The 17858-nt window shown below is 40.9% G+C and overlaps 2 protein-coding genes across 2 annotated transcripts in view; both read right to left on the reverse strand.

The window, feature by feature from the left end:
* LOC146315470 (polymeric immunoglobulin receptor-like) overlaps positions 1-17858 on the reverse strand; it is a 32782-nt gene that overhangs the window by 10603 nt on the left and 4321 nt on the right. The gene's annotated exons all lie outside the window — the stretch shown is intronic.
* LOC146315472 (uncharacterized) lies at positions 193-12004 on the reverse strand. Its single transcript, XM_084736506.1, has 14 exons — positions 11844-12004; positions 11603-11706; positions 11235-11507; positions 11031-11124; positions 10787-10854; positions 10446-10670; positions 10030-10092; positions 9796-9930; positions 9589-9651; positions 9294-9419; positions 9145-9207; positions 8849-8974; positions 8665-8721; positions 193-8366 (listed from the first exon to the last, which is right to left on the reverse strand). The coding sequence occupies exons 1-14, from the start codon at positions 11947-11949 to the stop codon at positions 945-947; spliced, it is 8925 nt and encodes a 2974-aa protein (XP_084592632.1). The 5' UTR covers positions 11950-12004; the 3' UTR covers positions 193-944.

The following is a 17858-nucleotide window of genomic DNA, read 5'->3' on the forward strand; positions in this document are numbered from 1 at the left end:
GAAGTGATATGTAATGTAAAACATACCAATTCTAATAACCCCTTGCAATAAAACAAATTGGTAGGAGCATGTGCATCAAGTTGAATCCCTAGGATAAAACTCTACCATGCTATCTACCAACTATAAAAGAGCAGCATTACAGATGAATAGATTATAATGAATGAATAAATAAATAAATAAATAAATAAATAAATAAATACATTATTAAAATGAATAAATAGATTAAAATAATTGTGTGGAGCAGGCAGCAGAATTTTGTCTAATAAATAAATACATTATTAAAATTAATAAATAGATTAATAAATAGATTAAAATAATTGTGTGGAGCAGGCAGCAGGATTTTGTCAAATAAATACATTATTAAAATGAATAAATAGAATAAATAGATTAATAAATAGATTAAAATAATTGTGTGGAGCAGGCAGCAGGATTTTGTCAAATAAATAAATAAATACATTATTAAAATGAATAAATAGAATAAATAGATTAATAAATAGATTAAAATAATTGTGTGGAGCAGGCAGCAGGATTTTGTCTGAATAATACATACAATATGAAATGAATAAATAGATTAATAAATCGAATAAATAGATGAATAAATATTAATAAATAGATAAATAAATACATTTAAAAAATCATAAATGAACATCACTGAGTGGAGTAGAATGGACACTTTACAGTCACTCTGGGACATTACATAGCTTCAAATGCCAAGCATGAAAGGCCACAGAAATCAGGAATGGTTTGCATGTGTTTTTGTTTGGGCTGTAACACTCCTAAGACTGAAGGCTTCTCTCTTGCGGTGCTGTACCCCTATGACGGAAATGGTTCCTCAAGTGCATGACGAGTCTCGCCATACACATGAAAAAGCTCATAAGCTCACTAAAAGAGCCCCCCCCACGGTAATACAGACTTTCCACCTTCAGAGGTGAATGTTGCAGGCCCTATTTAAAACGCATACAAAGACATTCATGATAACTGTAGTATGTTGATATTACTTGGACATTTACAGTTGAGGGATCAATGTCTTTAATGTAAATATGATCAATTAGTGTCCCATTTTCTGTTGTGGGAGAAGTTACAATTTGACTGTAACCATGTTGTGTCATAAAGTTTTCCATAGATTTTGAAACAACTGCATTATCATTAAAATCGCCCATTATTATTTTACCTCCTGATAAGTCATTTAATTGATTGACTACAGCAGTTAGGTTTATTTTAAATAGGCTGATTTTGTATGATGGTGGTCTATACAGCACTATGTAATTATGGTTCATAGGCTGAACATTAAACATTATGGCTTCCAAGTTACTACATTGCACACTGATCATGTTGCAAATGATGTGGTTTTTGTGATAAAAGCCAACACCACCATGTTGTTCCTTCTGTAGACTGGAAAACGTTTTCAGGTCACTATAGCATTGGGATCTAGCTTTATAGTGAAATGTCCATCCTTCCATAGTTATGTTACGGTCTGCTGCATTGTGTTGTAGCCATGTCTCTGACAGACAAATCAAATCAGCATCCAACATCCTGCGGTCTTGTTTTAGGTCTGCTATGTGTGCGTCTAAGCCTTGAATATTAAGTAAGCAGACCTGGAGAGAAGCATCTGATCTTGTTAATGGAGTTTCAATGTATTTTTCCATTGCCTGCAAATTTTCATCAACATCACTTTTTCCATAAATAGCGGTGGCTTTAAAATCCTGAATAATAAGATTTTCTATGGATGTTACACGGCTTAAAGCTACGTAAGCTTGGCCAGCAGAGAAAATCTTTTTAAATGACACTACTGCTTTGTCTAAAGTTAAGCCTTGCACTTTATGTATTGTGCAGGCCCATGCTAGACGTAAGGGAAACTGACGTCTAACACCACCTCTGTTGGTTACTTTGTCTTCATCAAGCCCAATCGGTGTGGCATTTTGAAGACCAGGCACTGTAGTTGGGAACTTAGCTCTACATTTACTTCCAATCTTTTCATCATCAAAATTGACATAAATAGTTTTTGGGAGTTTGGTAATTTCATTACATTTTACAAAACAAACAGTGCCAAAAACTCCATTAACAAGACCATCTGAAATGTCTATGTTTTTGATAAGCATAACACGAGCATTTGGACCGACACTCAACAATTTACTTAAATATGTCTGTTTGTCAAAGGTATGTGAAGTACTGTTTTGTGAAAATCGTCCTGTTTGAGGATTTTTCTCAAAGTCTTGTGCTTTAATCTGAACAATATCAGAACATACCTTGTGTAACATCTTAAAATTATGGGTTTCAACATCAGCATTCGTTGCAAAAATGTGAAGGTCCTCTGTGTCATCACCCATGCCCGTCTCACACCGTTTTAAAAGTTTTTCATCGTGGTCATTAAGTTTGTCTCCCTTTTTATGTTTTCTAATACGATTTAGTGTCACAGCAAAGTCTTGATTTTTCTGTCGCACTATTTCTGTTAGTTCTATGTGGCTAAACGTATTTCCCCATAGGTTGGTCTCTGTTTGATCTGTGTAAAGAGGCCTTCCTTTAACTGGTGGAAGTTGATAAAAATCTCCAACAGCTATTATAGACACATTACCGAAGGGAGAAAAATCAGCACATTGTTTAATTTGCCTCAGTCTGCCATGGATGTAAGTTAGTAGTTTGTGATCAACCATGGAAATTTCATCTATGACTAATATTTGGAGATCTTTCAGACTGGCTCTTAAAGTATTTACTTTTTCCTCTTTTAGTGGCTGATACGGTAATGAAACATTATTACAAATGGCAAAGCAATTGTGTATTGTAGTAGCATTAATGTTATAAGCAGCTACACCAGTAGGGGCAGTAAGTAAAACATGAACATCATCCGGATAACCTGACATTCTTGCTAACAGTCTTGTTGCCTCATAATACACAGCTTTAATCAAGTGAGATTTACCTGTGCCTGCTCCACCAGAAATAAACACATGAAAAGGTGCAGGATTTTCACCATTAACTTTATCCAAGCACCACTGTCGTATTTTATAAAACACCTGCGACTGTAGCTCATTTAGGGATCTCATAATAGCTTGGGCTTCAGAATGATTAATTTTCTGTTTTGGGAATTCTATAGACACAGATGTCTTTTCTGGTTGCAAATCTGGAATAACGTCCCTTTCTGTAGGAAACAAATCTTTGTTAGCATTCATTTCCTCTACACTTTCTAATCGTTCCAATTCAGCTTCAGGACAAAGATCAGCCCAAGCATCTTCTTTAAAGCCTACATGTGCTACAGCTTCTTCGCAACGTTGTAATTCTTCTGCTTCTTTTTCAAATTTAGACCTGTTGAAATCCACCACCTCTTTCACAGATTTAATTTCATTGCTACTGTTAGTGAAAGAACCAGTGTCGTAAAACTCTTCAGAACATTCAAATTGTGGGGGTTTCAACTGATCATCTGAATAATAAGGCAAGAACAGCTGAAGCAAGCTTTGATAGTGCTTTTCAGGATGTTGCGTTGGTGAAAAGCGAGCATATCTCACAACAGCTTCATCTGTCCTTGTCCTCTTTTTTACAAACCCACAATTATTATGTAATTTAATCACATCACTTCGACCTTTTTCACTTTTGGGTACATTTCTATATTTTGAGGCAAAACTTGCTAAACACAGGTCTTTAAACTCATTAGTTTTAGGTCTATTTTTGTAACGGTCAGTGATGTTTGTCATCCAGATTTGGTCTTTGTTTGTGTCTTGTTGTTCTGCTCTCTTCTGAATGACATTTAGAGGAAGACTCATTCTGACAATATTGTCTCCAGTTGGAACAAATACAACTTTTCTGGAGCACTCCTTTAATCGCATGTTTGTCAGTCGATACACACTTTCCTGAGCAGATACTTCTCTGTTATGCAGAAACACACTTCCTAACTTCTTAAGAGCCTGTTTTGCATCAACATTTCCTTTACTTTTAACTTCGTTCTGTGCATGTTTGAGTAGCAAACCCATTTCCCTTTCTGCTTTTGAGATGTATGAGATAATGTATACTACACATGCATACGCATCACATACAAACTGAATGTCCATATTCGCATTCCAACAACGCAAGAGATCTTTGTTGTACTGATTCACCCAGACATCGTTTGTATTTCTTTTATGAATGACACTAATTTTCTTTGCAGTTAATTGATAAGCTTTTTCAAAAATTGACTGATTGATGCCGATGGAACTCAAGAGAGCATCAACACTGTCAAATGTTGCTTCTTCATTTGAAAGAGCTAGTTTAACTTTAGTCATTATTTCTTTTGCTTTTGCTGTAGCATCACATGTTTTTACATTACTTTGCTGCTGGTCTGTTTTAGGTTTTTCTTGTTGCTGCTGCTCCTCTGTTTTTGGTTTACAGACGAATGTTTTGTTGCTTGGAGGTCGCGGAAAGTTAAACCTGCACGGAGTGCCCTTCTTTTTACAGCTCTTGGAGTGTTTCTTACTGTGCATTTGAACGTGGGAAACAACCTCATGCAAATCATCAGTTTCAGGCGGGAGATCACACGTTACATATTTGTCAATGAAATTTATGACCTCCTGGTCTGTGTTTGTGCCAATCTTTGGTGCATTCTCAACCCAAAACAAACAATGTGTATGTGGTGATCCACGCTGCTGAAATTCAACACGATAAAAATAGTCAATAATCTTGCCTATTGGCTGAGCAGGGGACAGGATCACATCTTTTAGAAAACAATGAAACCTATGATCGAACATCCTCGCTGCCGTCACAGGATTCGTTTTTAACAAATTACATTTTTGAGACCAGTCCATTTCATTTACATTGCCTTTCAAATTTTGCACTTTCATAAAGGATTCCATCAATTCTGTCCAACGTAAATCTGCAGATGAAAAGGAACAAAACCAAGTAGGAATCCCAAGCTGCCTGACCATAGCAAACAAATCTTTTTGTACACTTTGCCAAAACACAGGTGTTCCGCGAATAGGCTTTAAAAATTTGTAGCCCATGTCACACTTTAACACATCCTTGACAAAGTCTGTACTAGCAAGCATGGAGGGTGTAATCTGGGTGTTCTCTCCTCCATGATACCCTTTTCTTAATGCTATGGAAACATTTGACACAACTTGATTAATCTCTGACAAATACTGTGCATAAAAGATGTAATCCAAGTTACTGCCAAATCGACCGTCAGCATTAAGAATTCTAGCATTAAGATACCGACTCAATGTTAACCTATGCTGTCTTGCATCATGAAAAGTACCAGTTCCCTTTGGGAAAAGCACAGGAAAACATCTAGCCTCATTGCTAACGTCTGTAAGTAAACGGACAGGACTGCTGCCTTCTGCTGGAGCTACTGATAACACACTGTCAAAATGCTGATCCAGTACCTCCTGTGCAACATCCACAGGCTGCATACATGTGTCCAAATACATACCATGCTGTTGTTTATCATTAATGTGTTCCTCTTCAATGTCATTTTCCTCTTCACCCTCATCATTTGTGTCACCATCATCATTTGTATCTTTTTCAAGAGGATTTGTCCAATCTCTATTAATTTGAACATCTTTATACCACTTATTATGAGATTTTAAGTGTTCTAGTGCACTATGAACTTTATTTGTGTGGACATACTGATATTCGTAATGCCCTTTGTAGGTAATTTTCCTCTTTAATTTAACACGAATCATTAAATCCTGATTTTCTAACCTAGGAAGCACATTATCAACAGCATTGTTGTTAGAAGGAACACATGTTACAGGACCATGGACACCATTTTGTCCTCCCTTTGGCAAAGCCAATACTTTCATGAAGGGAATATGCTGTGCAATTAAATGTTGTTCTAAGGAGTTCAGTGTATTTAGTTCTTGTGGAATAGGATCTAACTGTAGGTTATTAATTTGACTTTCCTCAGGTACTTTTCCACCAAGGATTTTTCTGTGGCAGGTATAACAAATCCACAATTGACCAACATGTGTCAATTTTAAAGTGCAGTCAGCAGCACATTTATCACCACATTCATGAAGATATGTGGAGGTTATACATTTATCTGCCAATGAAGCTGCTAAAGATCCCTTCTTTCCATATTGTTCTTTTTTACATTGAACTACCTGATGTTGGAATAACAATCTATGACATACACAGCAAACATATTCTGGACCCTGTTTAACCTTCTCTTTAAATTGCTGAATTACGACATCTATGTTATGTTTTTTCAGCGTTTGGTTATGTTTTTTTTCCTGGTTTCGTTTCTTTATAGACTGGGCGTAAACTGGGTTAGATTTATACTTTTCTACAGTATAATTTATCACATGAGCACGATGATCAGGAGAACTGGCATATTTTTTAACACTGCTGCGTTTTACTTGAGCTCTGAATTGGTCAGCTGAAGCATATTTTTGTACACTGCTCTGTTTTACTTTAGCTCTGAATTGGTCATCTGAAGCATATTTTTGTACACTGCTTTGTTTTACTTTAGCTCTGAATTGGTCATCTGAAGCATATTTTTGTACACTGCTCTGTTTTACTTTACTTCTGAATTTGTCATCTGAAGCATATTTTTGTACACTGCTCTGTTTTACTTTACCTCTGAATTGGTCATCTGAAGCATATTTTTGTGCCTTGGCCTTTTTTGCTTTTTCTCTGAACTGACCATCTGACACATATTTTTGTACACTGTTCTGTCTTAGCTTTGATCTATACTGCTGATTGGTAGAGTATTTCTCTTTAATCGCTTGTATCACCTTAGCTTTGTGTTCTTCATTTGTAGCATATTTATTAACACTAGCATGCTGTTTTGTTTGTCTATATTTACTGTCTGTTGAATATCTGTGTTGTACTTTCATTTTTTTATATTTCCTAAATTCACTGTCATCTGCATATTTCTCCCTCTTTTTCCTCTTCTGCCTATCAGAGTCTTTACGAGGTGAAATGGCATCAATGGCATTTGCATGATTAATTTCACACAGTGTACTTAAACTATAACATTTACTAGAGATGTTATCTTTCACACATGCAATGGGCTCATAATGACATTCATTGCAGTGTTTAAGATAAATCCCTTTCTTTACCGCTGTTGCAACACTTGAGCTATACTTTAACCATTTCTGGCGACTATACGTATAAATATCTACATTAAACAAATTTGCAGCAGCCTGAATTTCAACCTCTGTAGCCCAAGTGCCAACATATTTCATGCGTGTATTGGTAACATACTGCTGTACAGATGTGAACTCTTGTCTAATAACACTGCAGTACACATCAGTACTCTGTTCAATATGCTCCACAACAGCCACGCGAATACGCCTATGATTAGACTCTAGTCCACTAACAGCATGTGACAGAGATCGAAAGAAACAATTACCATCTGGCTGGATATCAATGGTAGTACATGGTTCTGGCTGTTCAATATCTAAATAATCAGCAACAACATCCTCATGATTTAAACTGGGCACAATGCCAAGTTTGATGCAGATGCTCCTCTTATCAGCTAATGTTAAACACTTAAATGTAACATTGCTGGCATTTGTCTCAGACACTAAACAAACGTCGTCAGTGTCATCTGTCCCTCTCTCTGTCTCAGACTGCTGGTCACAGTCTGTCACTGTCTCAGACTGCTGCTCATGTACCCCTGTGTCATTTGTTGCACAACGTGGTACAACAGCAACAACCTTAACACCAGTGACTTCAAACAACTTGTCCCTAGCATGTGCATCATATGCGTACAGTGAATGGACAAGGTTGGTGATGTGCGTGTAGAGTGCGTCAAGACTATTGTAGTAGGCAACAATGCTTGTACCATCATGTTGCCAACCACCATCATCACCACGTGCATGTGGATCAAACACAGCAAACCTGGACCCTTGCCTAAAAACTGCACACATGTTCTGCCTAATAGTCAACAAACAAGCATCTGCCTGAAACATGGCCCTCTGGAAAGCAATATCCAGAGGCATGGCCACATCTTGCAGAGCAGAGTCAAAGTCCTGTACATCAATGTCTCCAGTAAATGTGTCCATGTACTCTAATTTAAATGTGTTGTTGGACAACACATGCTGCCTAGGCAACTCCTGAACAAAAATGTAACCACTACGACGAGCATCACTAATCATGTGGTTTTTCCTCATGTACGTGTACAAGTCGTTGCCCCTGACCAAAACATCGTCCACGTCAGTCGTAGTCCAAGTCCACACACTCTTTAAAACATTGGTCATAACTGCAGTGACGCTGTTTGTGGCACACTGCTTCTGCCTGTTACGACCAAAACGCTTGTGCCCCTGACTGAAAGAACCCCGAATAAAAGACATGACATGGTCATGACTCACGTGATCCTGGGCATCACCGGCAGCAGCGGACGAAGCAGGAGCACCGACGTCGTCCACATGTTCGACTGCCGTCCCCTCTGCGTCACAGGGCTGATGAATCAAACACACAAACAATTAGGCATCAATTAAAGTAGCTGTAGAACATTTAAACCAAATCACAACAATTTGTATACACATTGGCAACGTAGCAATTAAAAAATGTGTCAAATGTTTACTGTAATACAAACCCAATTGTCTTTTACAGACTCTTAACTCAATGTTCTGGAGGAGAATACAAGTAACCTGTGTGGGCAACATATAAAAATATGCTTCCACGGAATAAAAATGTGCTTAAACAATAATAGTGCCATTATTTCAGTGTATGAACAAATAAACAAAGATAACAAACCTGCTGCACATCCTCCTCCTGCTGCACATCCTCCTCCTGCAGGTCCATGGCACGATCCTGTAAGAACAATTTTGCAAACTCGATTCAAGATGATGTAGGTAGCTTAAAGGTAGTGCTCCACAAACCATTTAATACATCCATAATTTCACACCCCATGACTGTCCTATTCATAAAATGTACATACCTTCCTGGGGTCTCCCAGTGACTGATCAGAAGGAGGTGCGCCGACCTCCTCCCTCTCAGCCACTGTGGCAGCACGGGCAGGAACCGGGACGGGAGATGCCTTGGCCGCCACCGCAGTTGCCTCCTCCTAAGAAAAAAAAGACATAAAGACATGAAAAAACACCATGTGACCTGCAGGCTCCTTTGATAACTTCACACTTACTACATGTGATCAAATATGGAAAGAAACTGATTAGCCTAAACTGATGTAATAAAACTTTTCAAAACAAGTGAAATATTTAATATACAAAGACATACCTCTGGCTGGACCACCTTCTTCTGGGAGGCAACAGGTCTCGCGCGACGATCCCTCGTAGTCTTCTAAAATATGAGAAACACAAAACAAACCATTTAATACATCCATAATTTCACACCCCATGACTGTCCTATTCATAAAATGTACATACCTTCCTGGGGTCTCCCAGTGACTGATCAGAAGGAGGTGCGCCGACCTCCTCCCTCTCAGCCACTGTGGCAGCACGGGCAGGAACCGGGATGGGAGATGCCTTGGCCGCCACCGCAGTTGCCTCCTCCTAAGAAAAAAAGACATAAAGACATGAAAAAACACCATGTGACCTGCAGGCTCCTTTGATAACTTCACACTTACTGCATGTCAACAAATATGGAAAGAAACTGATTAGCCTAAACTGATGTAATAAAACTTTTCAAAACAAGTGAAATATTTAATATACAAAGACATACCTCTGGCTGGACCACCTTCTTCTGGGAGGCAACAGGTCTCGCGCGACGATCCCTCGTAGTCTTCTAAAATATGAGAAACACAAAACATTTTTGAAGCCATATTTGGGGCATCGCTCAGTTCAAACCAGATAAAAACAGCATTGCTTGTTAGCATTATACATTGTGTCTGAAATCATCAAGCAGATAAAACAAAATGACAAAAGTTACCTTCTGGCGCGCTGCTACCGCTGTGGAAGCAAGAGCAGGAACGTGGACGGTGCCATCACCCAACACATCCAGAAGTTCCTGGCTAAACCACACGGGGTTCAGCACAACAGAACATTCCTTCAGTACCACGTTCCGCTGACAATAAAAAAAACAGTTGATTAGAAAACATGTAACCAAACCAAGTAGAGTTAAAGTTTAATGAATAATTCACTGTATGTAACAAAGATGACAAACCTCCCGCTGAACCTTCCTCTTCTTGGCAGCACCGGGCCCGTCAAGGTCAGCTGGTCGGGTCGTCTTCAATGACAAAAAAAATAATAATCTTAAATATGTGAGTCACTTCAATTACTTAATTTCAACCACACAACTGTAGTATTCGGATTCAGATTCAGAAAACTTTATTTATCCCCAAGGGGCAATTCAGTTTACAACTGAGCAGAATAAAATAAGAGTAAGATAAGGGTAAAAAAATAGATGAGGAAGGAAATAAATATAGAATGTACATTATTTACAGAGTATTAAATAAAGTGAATCAGTGGGTAATACAGAGTACTAAATCAAGTGACTCAGTGTGTAAGTAAGCAGACAGATGCAGTGTGCTGCAGTCTGTTCCTGTTCTAGAGGCTGAAAGAGTGGAACCAGCACATTACCTTCCTGCCTGGTCCAACGATGTTCCACTCGAAGGGGTTTGAGAGCGTTGGCACCGGGACCTCTCCTCTCACGACCACCTGGGGGCGACGCCTGGGAACAGGGGGCGATGACCTGGCTCGAACCTCTGGCTGTGGCTCTGGCTCGCTCATCTCCACCTGCTGGTAGGCGGCAACCCACAGCAACTGTGACAGGATAGGCATCCCGTCACTGTCGCTGAGGTGCACCTACAAAAAAAAATACATAATGTTGAGTTTGGTCAACAACTTCCTGATTTAAAACGCGCATCTGCCAACAAGTTCACATAACTACAACGGCTGGCACAATAACAAATGTTACTTACGCCATCCCTGCACCACAGCTCCAGGTGGTCCAAGGGGAAGTGGCTGGCAGTGGCGATGTAGGGGACACCTGAAAGGAATAAAACAGCCATAGAAATATATGGGTTCAACTCCATTTCTGTGAATTGCAAAATCCTAATGAATAATACAAACACCGTTCCAATTTTTTTTACAAACTGCTTAATTAAATATAATCCATCATACATCCAGCTGCACATAAAAGTAAACACATTTGTCTATACATACTCATCTGGGCCGCAACACGATGGTACGCCTGGCTGAGAAGCTCCTGCTGGTCCACCTCGATGTTCAGGCGCCGGGGGAAATCCAGGACAAACAGCTGAGAATAAACATAAATTGTTGTTTTAGCAATCGTGCAGCTGATGCATTAGCACTGACACTATCAGACATAATAAATGTGCTAATAACTAAATAAAAAAAATAACTTGCCTTCGGCCAACGGCGAGAAATCGAGCTCAGGAGCCTCCTGAACTCCACTGCGGCCTCGTCGACGGTCCGGCTGGCAGTCAAGTCATTGCTAGGAGCCATCAGACAGACTGCCTCTGGGATCCGAGGGAGAAAGGCATTCTCAACCTCGGTCCTCAGCTGCGCTGCCGAGGCCCCCGGCGTTGACATGAAGCCAAAGGACATCCTCCCCTCTGGCATCTGGACGAACCCATCTACGACAGCGCGTAGATGGGAGTCCCCGACAATCAGAACGAACTGTAACAACAGAAACATTTTTTTTTTTAAGCACAACAATCTACAATGATTAATCCAAAATAGAATAACACATTAAATAATGCAACAATAATTACCTTCTTGTCTGGGGACTCAGCAGGAATGACCAACTTGTGGCTCCTGCCCGTGAACGTTGAAGTTGGCCAGGCCCGAACTGCATGGCGATACCCAGTACCGCGGCCTGTATAGGAAACACAGACAATACTATAATAAGACTTAATTCACCCTTACAAAGTAGCAATTTTAAAATAAGTGGAAAACACGTCACAACCAAGCGACTAACAATTTCCTATATTAACTTAACAAGTGACTACTTACGTGCAACAAAGTTGCTGCGGGGGGGTTGCAGTTCCACGTCCAGGGGTCGCGCAGTCATCCTCATCCTGGCGGCCTGGGAGCGACGGTAGCCCTTGCCACGAGGCATCTAAAAGTGGAGGAAAAAAAACACACCAAATGTGAGCACAACTACATTAAAACACACAGACACAACTGATGAAAATGTGTTATTGTTATGTTCTCTTACATTATGTTAGCCTACCATTCCCTGGTAAACACAATTTCAAAGTACAAAGCTATAACACATGAACACATCACATCTTCACCACAAATGCAAATGCGTATTGAAACGACCCTATAGTTCATCGTTGTTGTAAAAACTCAAACATTATGTTCTGCATTCAAATCAGACATACAAGTACTTTATGCCGACTTAACCAAAATTCACTGAATGAGTAGGGTTTCACATGCACACCAAACTAGAAATTTGTTAAAATATGAAAATGAAAAAATACTTTCATAGGCTATAGTCATACAAGATATTTATCAACTGCACAAAGCTATGTCCTTACAGCGCAATGGAGAAGTCCCTAAATTTACTTTATCAAATGGTCGTGACCGAGCAAACGCACCGCAGGGAAGGACTGCGTAGGAAGGACTGCGTAGTTAGCTGTGATGTAGTGACCAAACAGCGAAAATTCATTCAATTCAATTCATTAATTCAATCAATTCAACTATCCACAGACACTAAACATAAACAAATAAACACTAGCAGCATAAGCAGACAGTTTGCTATAGCGAACCATGTAGGCTACTAGCTCACTGCTAATGCTAGCAGCGTTAGCAATACGTTAGCCGTATGCTAGCTTAAACACCACACGAGCTCTGGCATTAATGAAAATTAATTATCCACAGACGCTAAACATAAACAAATAAACACTAGCAGCATAAGCAGACAGTTTGCTATAGCGAACCATGTAGGCTACTAGCTCACTGCTAATGCTAGCAGCGTTAGCAATACGTTAGCCGTATGCTAGCTTAAACACCACACGAACTCTGGCATTAATGAAAATTAATTATCCACAGACGCTAAACATAAACAAATAAACACTAGCAGCATAAGCAGACAGTTTGCTATAGCGAACAATGTAGGCTACTAGCTCACTGCTAATGCTAGCAGCGTTAGCAATACGTTAGCCGTATGCTAGCTTAAACACCACACGAGCTCTGGCATTAATGAAAATTAATTTAATAAACTTACCTTAGGAGCTTAGTCGCTTACCAGTTCGATGAAAACCTGAAAAAGAGAAAGAGAGAGACAGAGAAGAGAGAAGGAGACAGAAGGGGAATACTAGAAAAAGTTTTGTTAGCGTCGAAAAACGAAGAAAATGTATCCTTTATAAAATATAAAAATGTATAAAATATATCCAAACGATGTCGTCCAACGATGAAGTCCAAATATCCGGCAGGTCAGGGTCCAAAAGCTGTCGAAAAGCTGTCGAAAAGCTGTCGAAAAGCTGTCGAAAATCTGTCCAAAAGCAAGTATCCCACGGCAATCCAACAGTAACTTCGAGAAGCGTCTGTGAATCAAGGCAATGGGTGCCGCCCCTTTGTTGTCGACCCAATTTATACGCCTAGGCGTGTCAAGTCTCGACCAATGAGGCCGAAGACCCCACGTGCCGTATATCAAATCAGGTGCGCCAGACAACAACACACAGATACGTCACAGCTACCTACGCACTTAGGAAATCCCCTCCCTATCTTAATGATTGTGACGGGTGCTTGGTTGCTAGGTCACGGTCATTCACAAAAGTAAACAGGGGATTCCTCGACACTGCTACCCCCGCCCTGTCTGTGTTTTCAGTGTTTGCTAGGTCACATCCTGCTTTCTCTGTGATAGATGTAAATAGTGGAACCTGTTTTGTACACTCTATTGTGTAGATAAAGTGTAATTTAAAAAATAAAAAATTAAAGACACAAAAAATAATCATAAAATGAAATGGAAATAAATCGTGCGTGACAGGAAGTCGCGCGCAGAAATAAAACATCCGGTCATTTTCAAAACAAAATACAACGTGTTCACGAAGGATCAGGATCCCCCGCACTACACTTTAAAAACGTCATGATGGGTATGTAGGCAGCCCTGAAGTGAACAGGTCAGAGGTTTAAAAATATTGTAGTGCTCTATAGGGTCTCATGCATCGTGGGCGATGCAGAAGCACTCTTTTTACTAATATGCTCAGAACGCCGCAGTGCTGTGAGCTAGAGACTTACTTTCAAAAGCAGCTGAAAGATGACGACTGCGCCTTGAACTTCAGTGACTTTTTGGAGTCCCTGCCCTTTAAATCCTTTAAATCCCCCATGATACTGCACGTTTTTTATGATTATTTATCCATTTTTCGCGCTGAAAACGGTCATTGTTGTCCTTAGCTTCGTTGTTAGCGTCATCCCCATAATGCTTTGCGTGTCTGTCGACCAATCAGAGTGGCCATGTGGGTCATGTGACATGTAAAGGTCTGTAAATGTCCAGGTATCCAAATTCTCTGTGCCCTGTGTGAGAACTCGCTAGATCACCGCGATCTGTGTCTCTACTGTGTTCACTGGACTGCTGAGACACTCAGAGTAAGAATAGAAGAGAGTATATCAAGTAAATAATGTGCAGATTGATATTTGTGCACTTAGAGGATATGGATAGACGTGTGCCCAGGACGTATGGAGTATATCATGGATATGTAGAAGCTAGTCGTTTACATCGTGTTTGCTTCGCGGATCGGCCGACGACAGGTAGCCATGTTTGACCTACTTCTGACGGAGCGACAGCGCGTGTGTAACTGCGTCCCAGGAGAGAGAGAGAGGACACACGATGGATAATGGCGTCTTCATCACTGTGGATGATCCCTGTGACCTGAGAACTCCATTATCAACAAACATTTGAGTATACCAGAAACCCCTTCCTTTGATGGAAAACATGATCTGAAATGGCTTTGTTATTTTGTGTTTTACTTATTCATAGTTTACAGTGTATTTCCATTTTCTTGGCTGTGAATAAAATGCTTTATTTTAAGTATTTTGTTAAGTTTTACACTTAGCAGTAGAAGTGTGATGGTATTATTATGTGTGGTATTAGAGAAATACAGTATATCATGGTGGTCAACAAATATCTAAGGTAACCTTTAAAAAAGACTGTGCTCCGTCCAACTGATAACACGTCACCTCTGTAGCTCCTCAAAAAAAAAATCTTTCTGCTCCATAGGTTGTGTAACATTTGTTCACTTCTGACATATGCAAGACAAATTGAGAACAGTGTGTGTTAAGAGAATGTAGGCCAACATACTAATCAACATAAAAGCATTTTTCCCAGTAACTCATTTTTTGTTGAATAATGGAAGTATGATAAAACAATACTGATGTGGGTTCCCTCCTGAGGTCAACCGCAAACTTACCTAATGATTGGTCAAAGTGGGCGGGATTTATTACAACAAATCAAAATCGCCACACGATCAGCTTTTGGCGCTACCGACGCACTTCCCGCTACGACGAAAGCCGCGGCTCAGACGACCGCGCACATCCCCGCGATCGCCCCGAGCCCCGCGTCCCTCGGAGCCCACGGCGGTGGGTTCCGAGGGCCGCGGGGACCGGGTCGCGCGGGGAGGCTTGGCCCCCGTTCATAACTGCTTGCAGTTCTAGTTAGGGGGCCAAGCCCGCGGGGCCTGGGGACCGCGAATGCAAGCATACGCGGTTCCCAGGACCAGCGGTGCTGGGAACCCTATTGTTTTTGTTCGGATTTTTATTATTATTATTATTATTATTATTATTTTTATTCTTCTCCCGATAAAACTCATGCTGCAGGCTAAACCGTGCAAGGTAGGGCGGTGCAATTTGGCGGGTTGGCCCACACCCCCGCACGTACCTCAGACGCAAAAAACTGCACACGTCCACCTGTAGGGGGCGCTATAACCAAGGACAACGCGTTTTGGCCTATAACTCCCAGACCGTATGTCGCACATTCAAAAACCTTATACCTCCCAATTCCTTGAATGGAGCTGAGTCACTTTGTAATTGGCCACGCCCACTTGCGCCTAATTAATTTTTTCGCAAAATCGCGAAAACTGGAAAACCTGCTTTTTTGAACTACTCCTAGGGATTTTGTCCGATCTGCAGGAAAATTGGCCCGTACACTTTTCTGGTCCTCATGAGCTTAAGTTATCAAAAGATTTTTTTTGGGTTGAAAATTCCGCGAATTATTAACGAACAAATTTCCATAGCTAGCCATAAAAATGGAAAATGTTGCATATCTCGGTCAAAGTAAATGCTATCGACACCAAATCAGATATCCTTCGTTGGCATGAGACTGGGAGCCTATGAGCTGAATTTGGCGAATGTCGGCGCCTAGGGGGCGCTAGAGATATGGGAAGTTTATATCTCTAGAACGGCTGCACCGATTTCTACCAAATTTGGTCCGTACGACGTAGGGCCAGCCCTGAGGCCATAACTTAAAGGGGGTCATGACAGGTCAATGTGGGCGGGGCTTATTACAAGATAAACAAAAAATAATAATTTCTGCCAAAGTATAACACTTAGGGCTTTGAAATTTTATGGGTACATTTAGAATAGGACTCCGATCGCGCCTACCTAAAATCGCGTTTGTGCTCCACTAGGGGGCGCTATAACGCATTTTTGCCTATAACTTTCACATTTTAAATGACACGTTGAAAAATCTCATATTGCCGTGTTCCCTGAATAGCGCTGGATTTTCTGACGTAGGCCACGCCCACTTTCGCCGAAAATTCCCGTCGCTAAGTCGCCACATGTCCGAAACCTACTTTTTCAAACTCCTCCTACAGTTTAAGCGCCATCTGTGCCAAACTTTGCACATACGATGTCTAGACATGTCTGAGCACAACTTATCAAAAGAATTGTGGCACGACAAAAAATGCGCTAATTATAACCGAACGATTTTTCGGCTAGCCTAAAAAACACATGTTGTGTCATATTTCGGTCAAACTAAAGTCTTTCGACTTCAAACTTAACACGGTGGTTCCAGAGGTCATCCGCAGACTCTGTGCCAAATTTGGTGCAGATCGGCCAAAAGGGGGCACTACAAACCCAAAAAAATCGAGTTTCCAAAAAGTTGCTCGGATTCCTACGAAATTCGCTGTGCATGATGTGGACTCCCTCCTGAGGCGAACCGCCAACTTACGTAATGATTGGTCAAAGTGGGCGGGATTTATTACAACTACTCAAAATCACCACGCATTCTGCCTTTGGCACTAACAGTGCACACCCACTACAGTGAATACTGCAGCTCAGCGTCAGGCTGTGTCCTGACAATTGCCCTGAACTGGAATGCCGCAGCTAGGACGACGGCGCGCGTCCCCGCGATCGCCCCGAGCCCCGCGTCCCTCGGAGCCCACGGCGGTGGGTTCCGAGGGCCGCGGGGACCGGCTCGCGCGGGGAGGCTTGGCCCCCGTTCATAACTGCTTGCAGTTCTAGTTATTATTATTTTTATTCTTCTCCCGATAAAACTCATGCTGCAGGCTAAACCGTGCAAGGTAGGGCGGTGCAATTTGGAGGGCTGGCCCTCACCCCCGCCCGTACCTCAGACGCAAAAAACTGCACACGTCCGCCTGTAGGGGGCGCTATAAGCAAGGACAACGCGTTTTGGCCTATAACTCCCACACCGTATGTCGCACATTCAAAAACCTTATATCCCCATATTCCTTGAATGGAGCTGAGTCACTTTGCAATTGGCCACGCCCACTTCCGCCTAGATAATTTTTTCGCAAAATCGCGAAAACTGTCAAACCTGCTTTTTCGAACTCCTCCTAGGGATTTTGTTCGATCTGCACGAAAATTGGCACGGACACTCTTCTGGTCCTCATGAGCTAAAGTTATCAAAAGATTTTTTTTGGGTTGAAAATTCCGCGAATTATTAACGAACAAATTTCCGTAGCTAGCCTTAAAAATGGAAAATGTTGCATATCTCGGTCAAAGTAAATGCTATCGACACCAAATCACAGATCCTTGGTTGGCATGAGACTGGGAGACTATGAGCTG

This window comes from Lutjanus erythropterus, chromosome 14 (genome assembly GCF_056507025.1).
Source record: "Lutjanus erythropterus isolate fLutEry1 chromosome 14, fLutEry1.hap2, whole genome shotgun sequence".
Taxonomy (NCBI): domain Eukaryota; kingdom Metazoa; phylum Chordata; class Actinopteri; order Lutjaniformes; family Lutjanidae; genus Lutjanus; species Lutjanus erythropterus.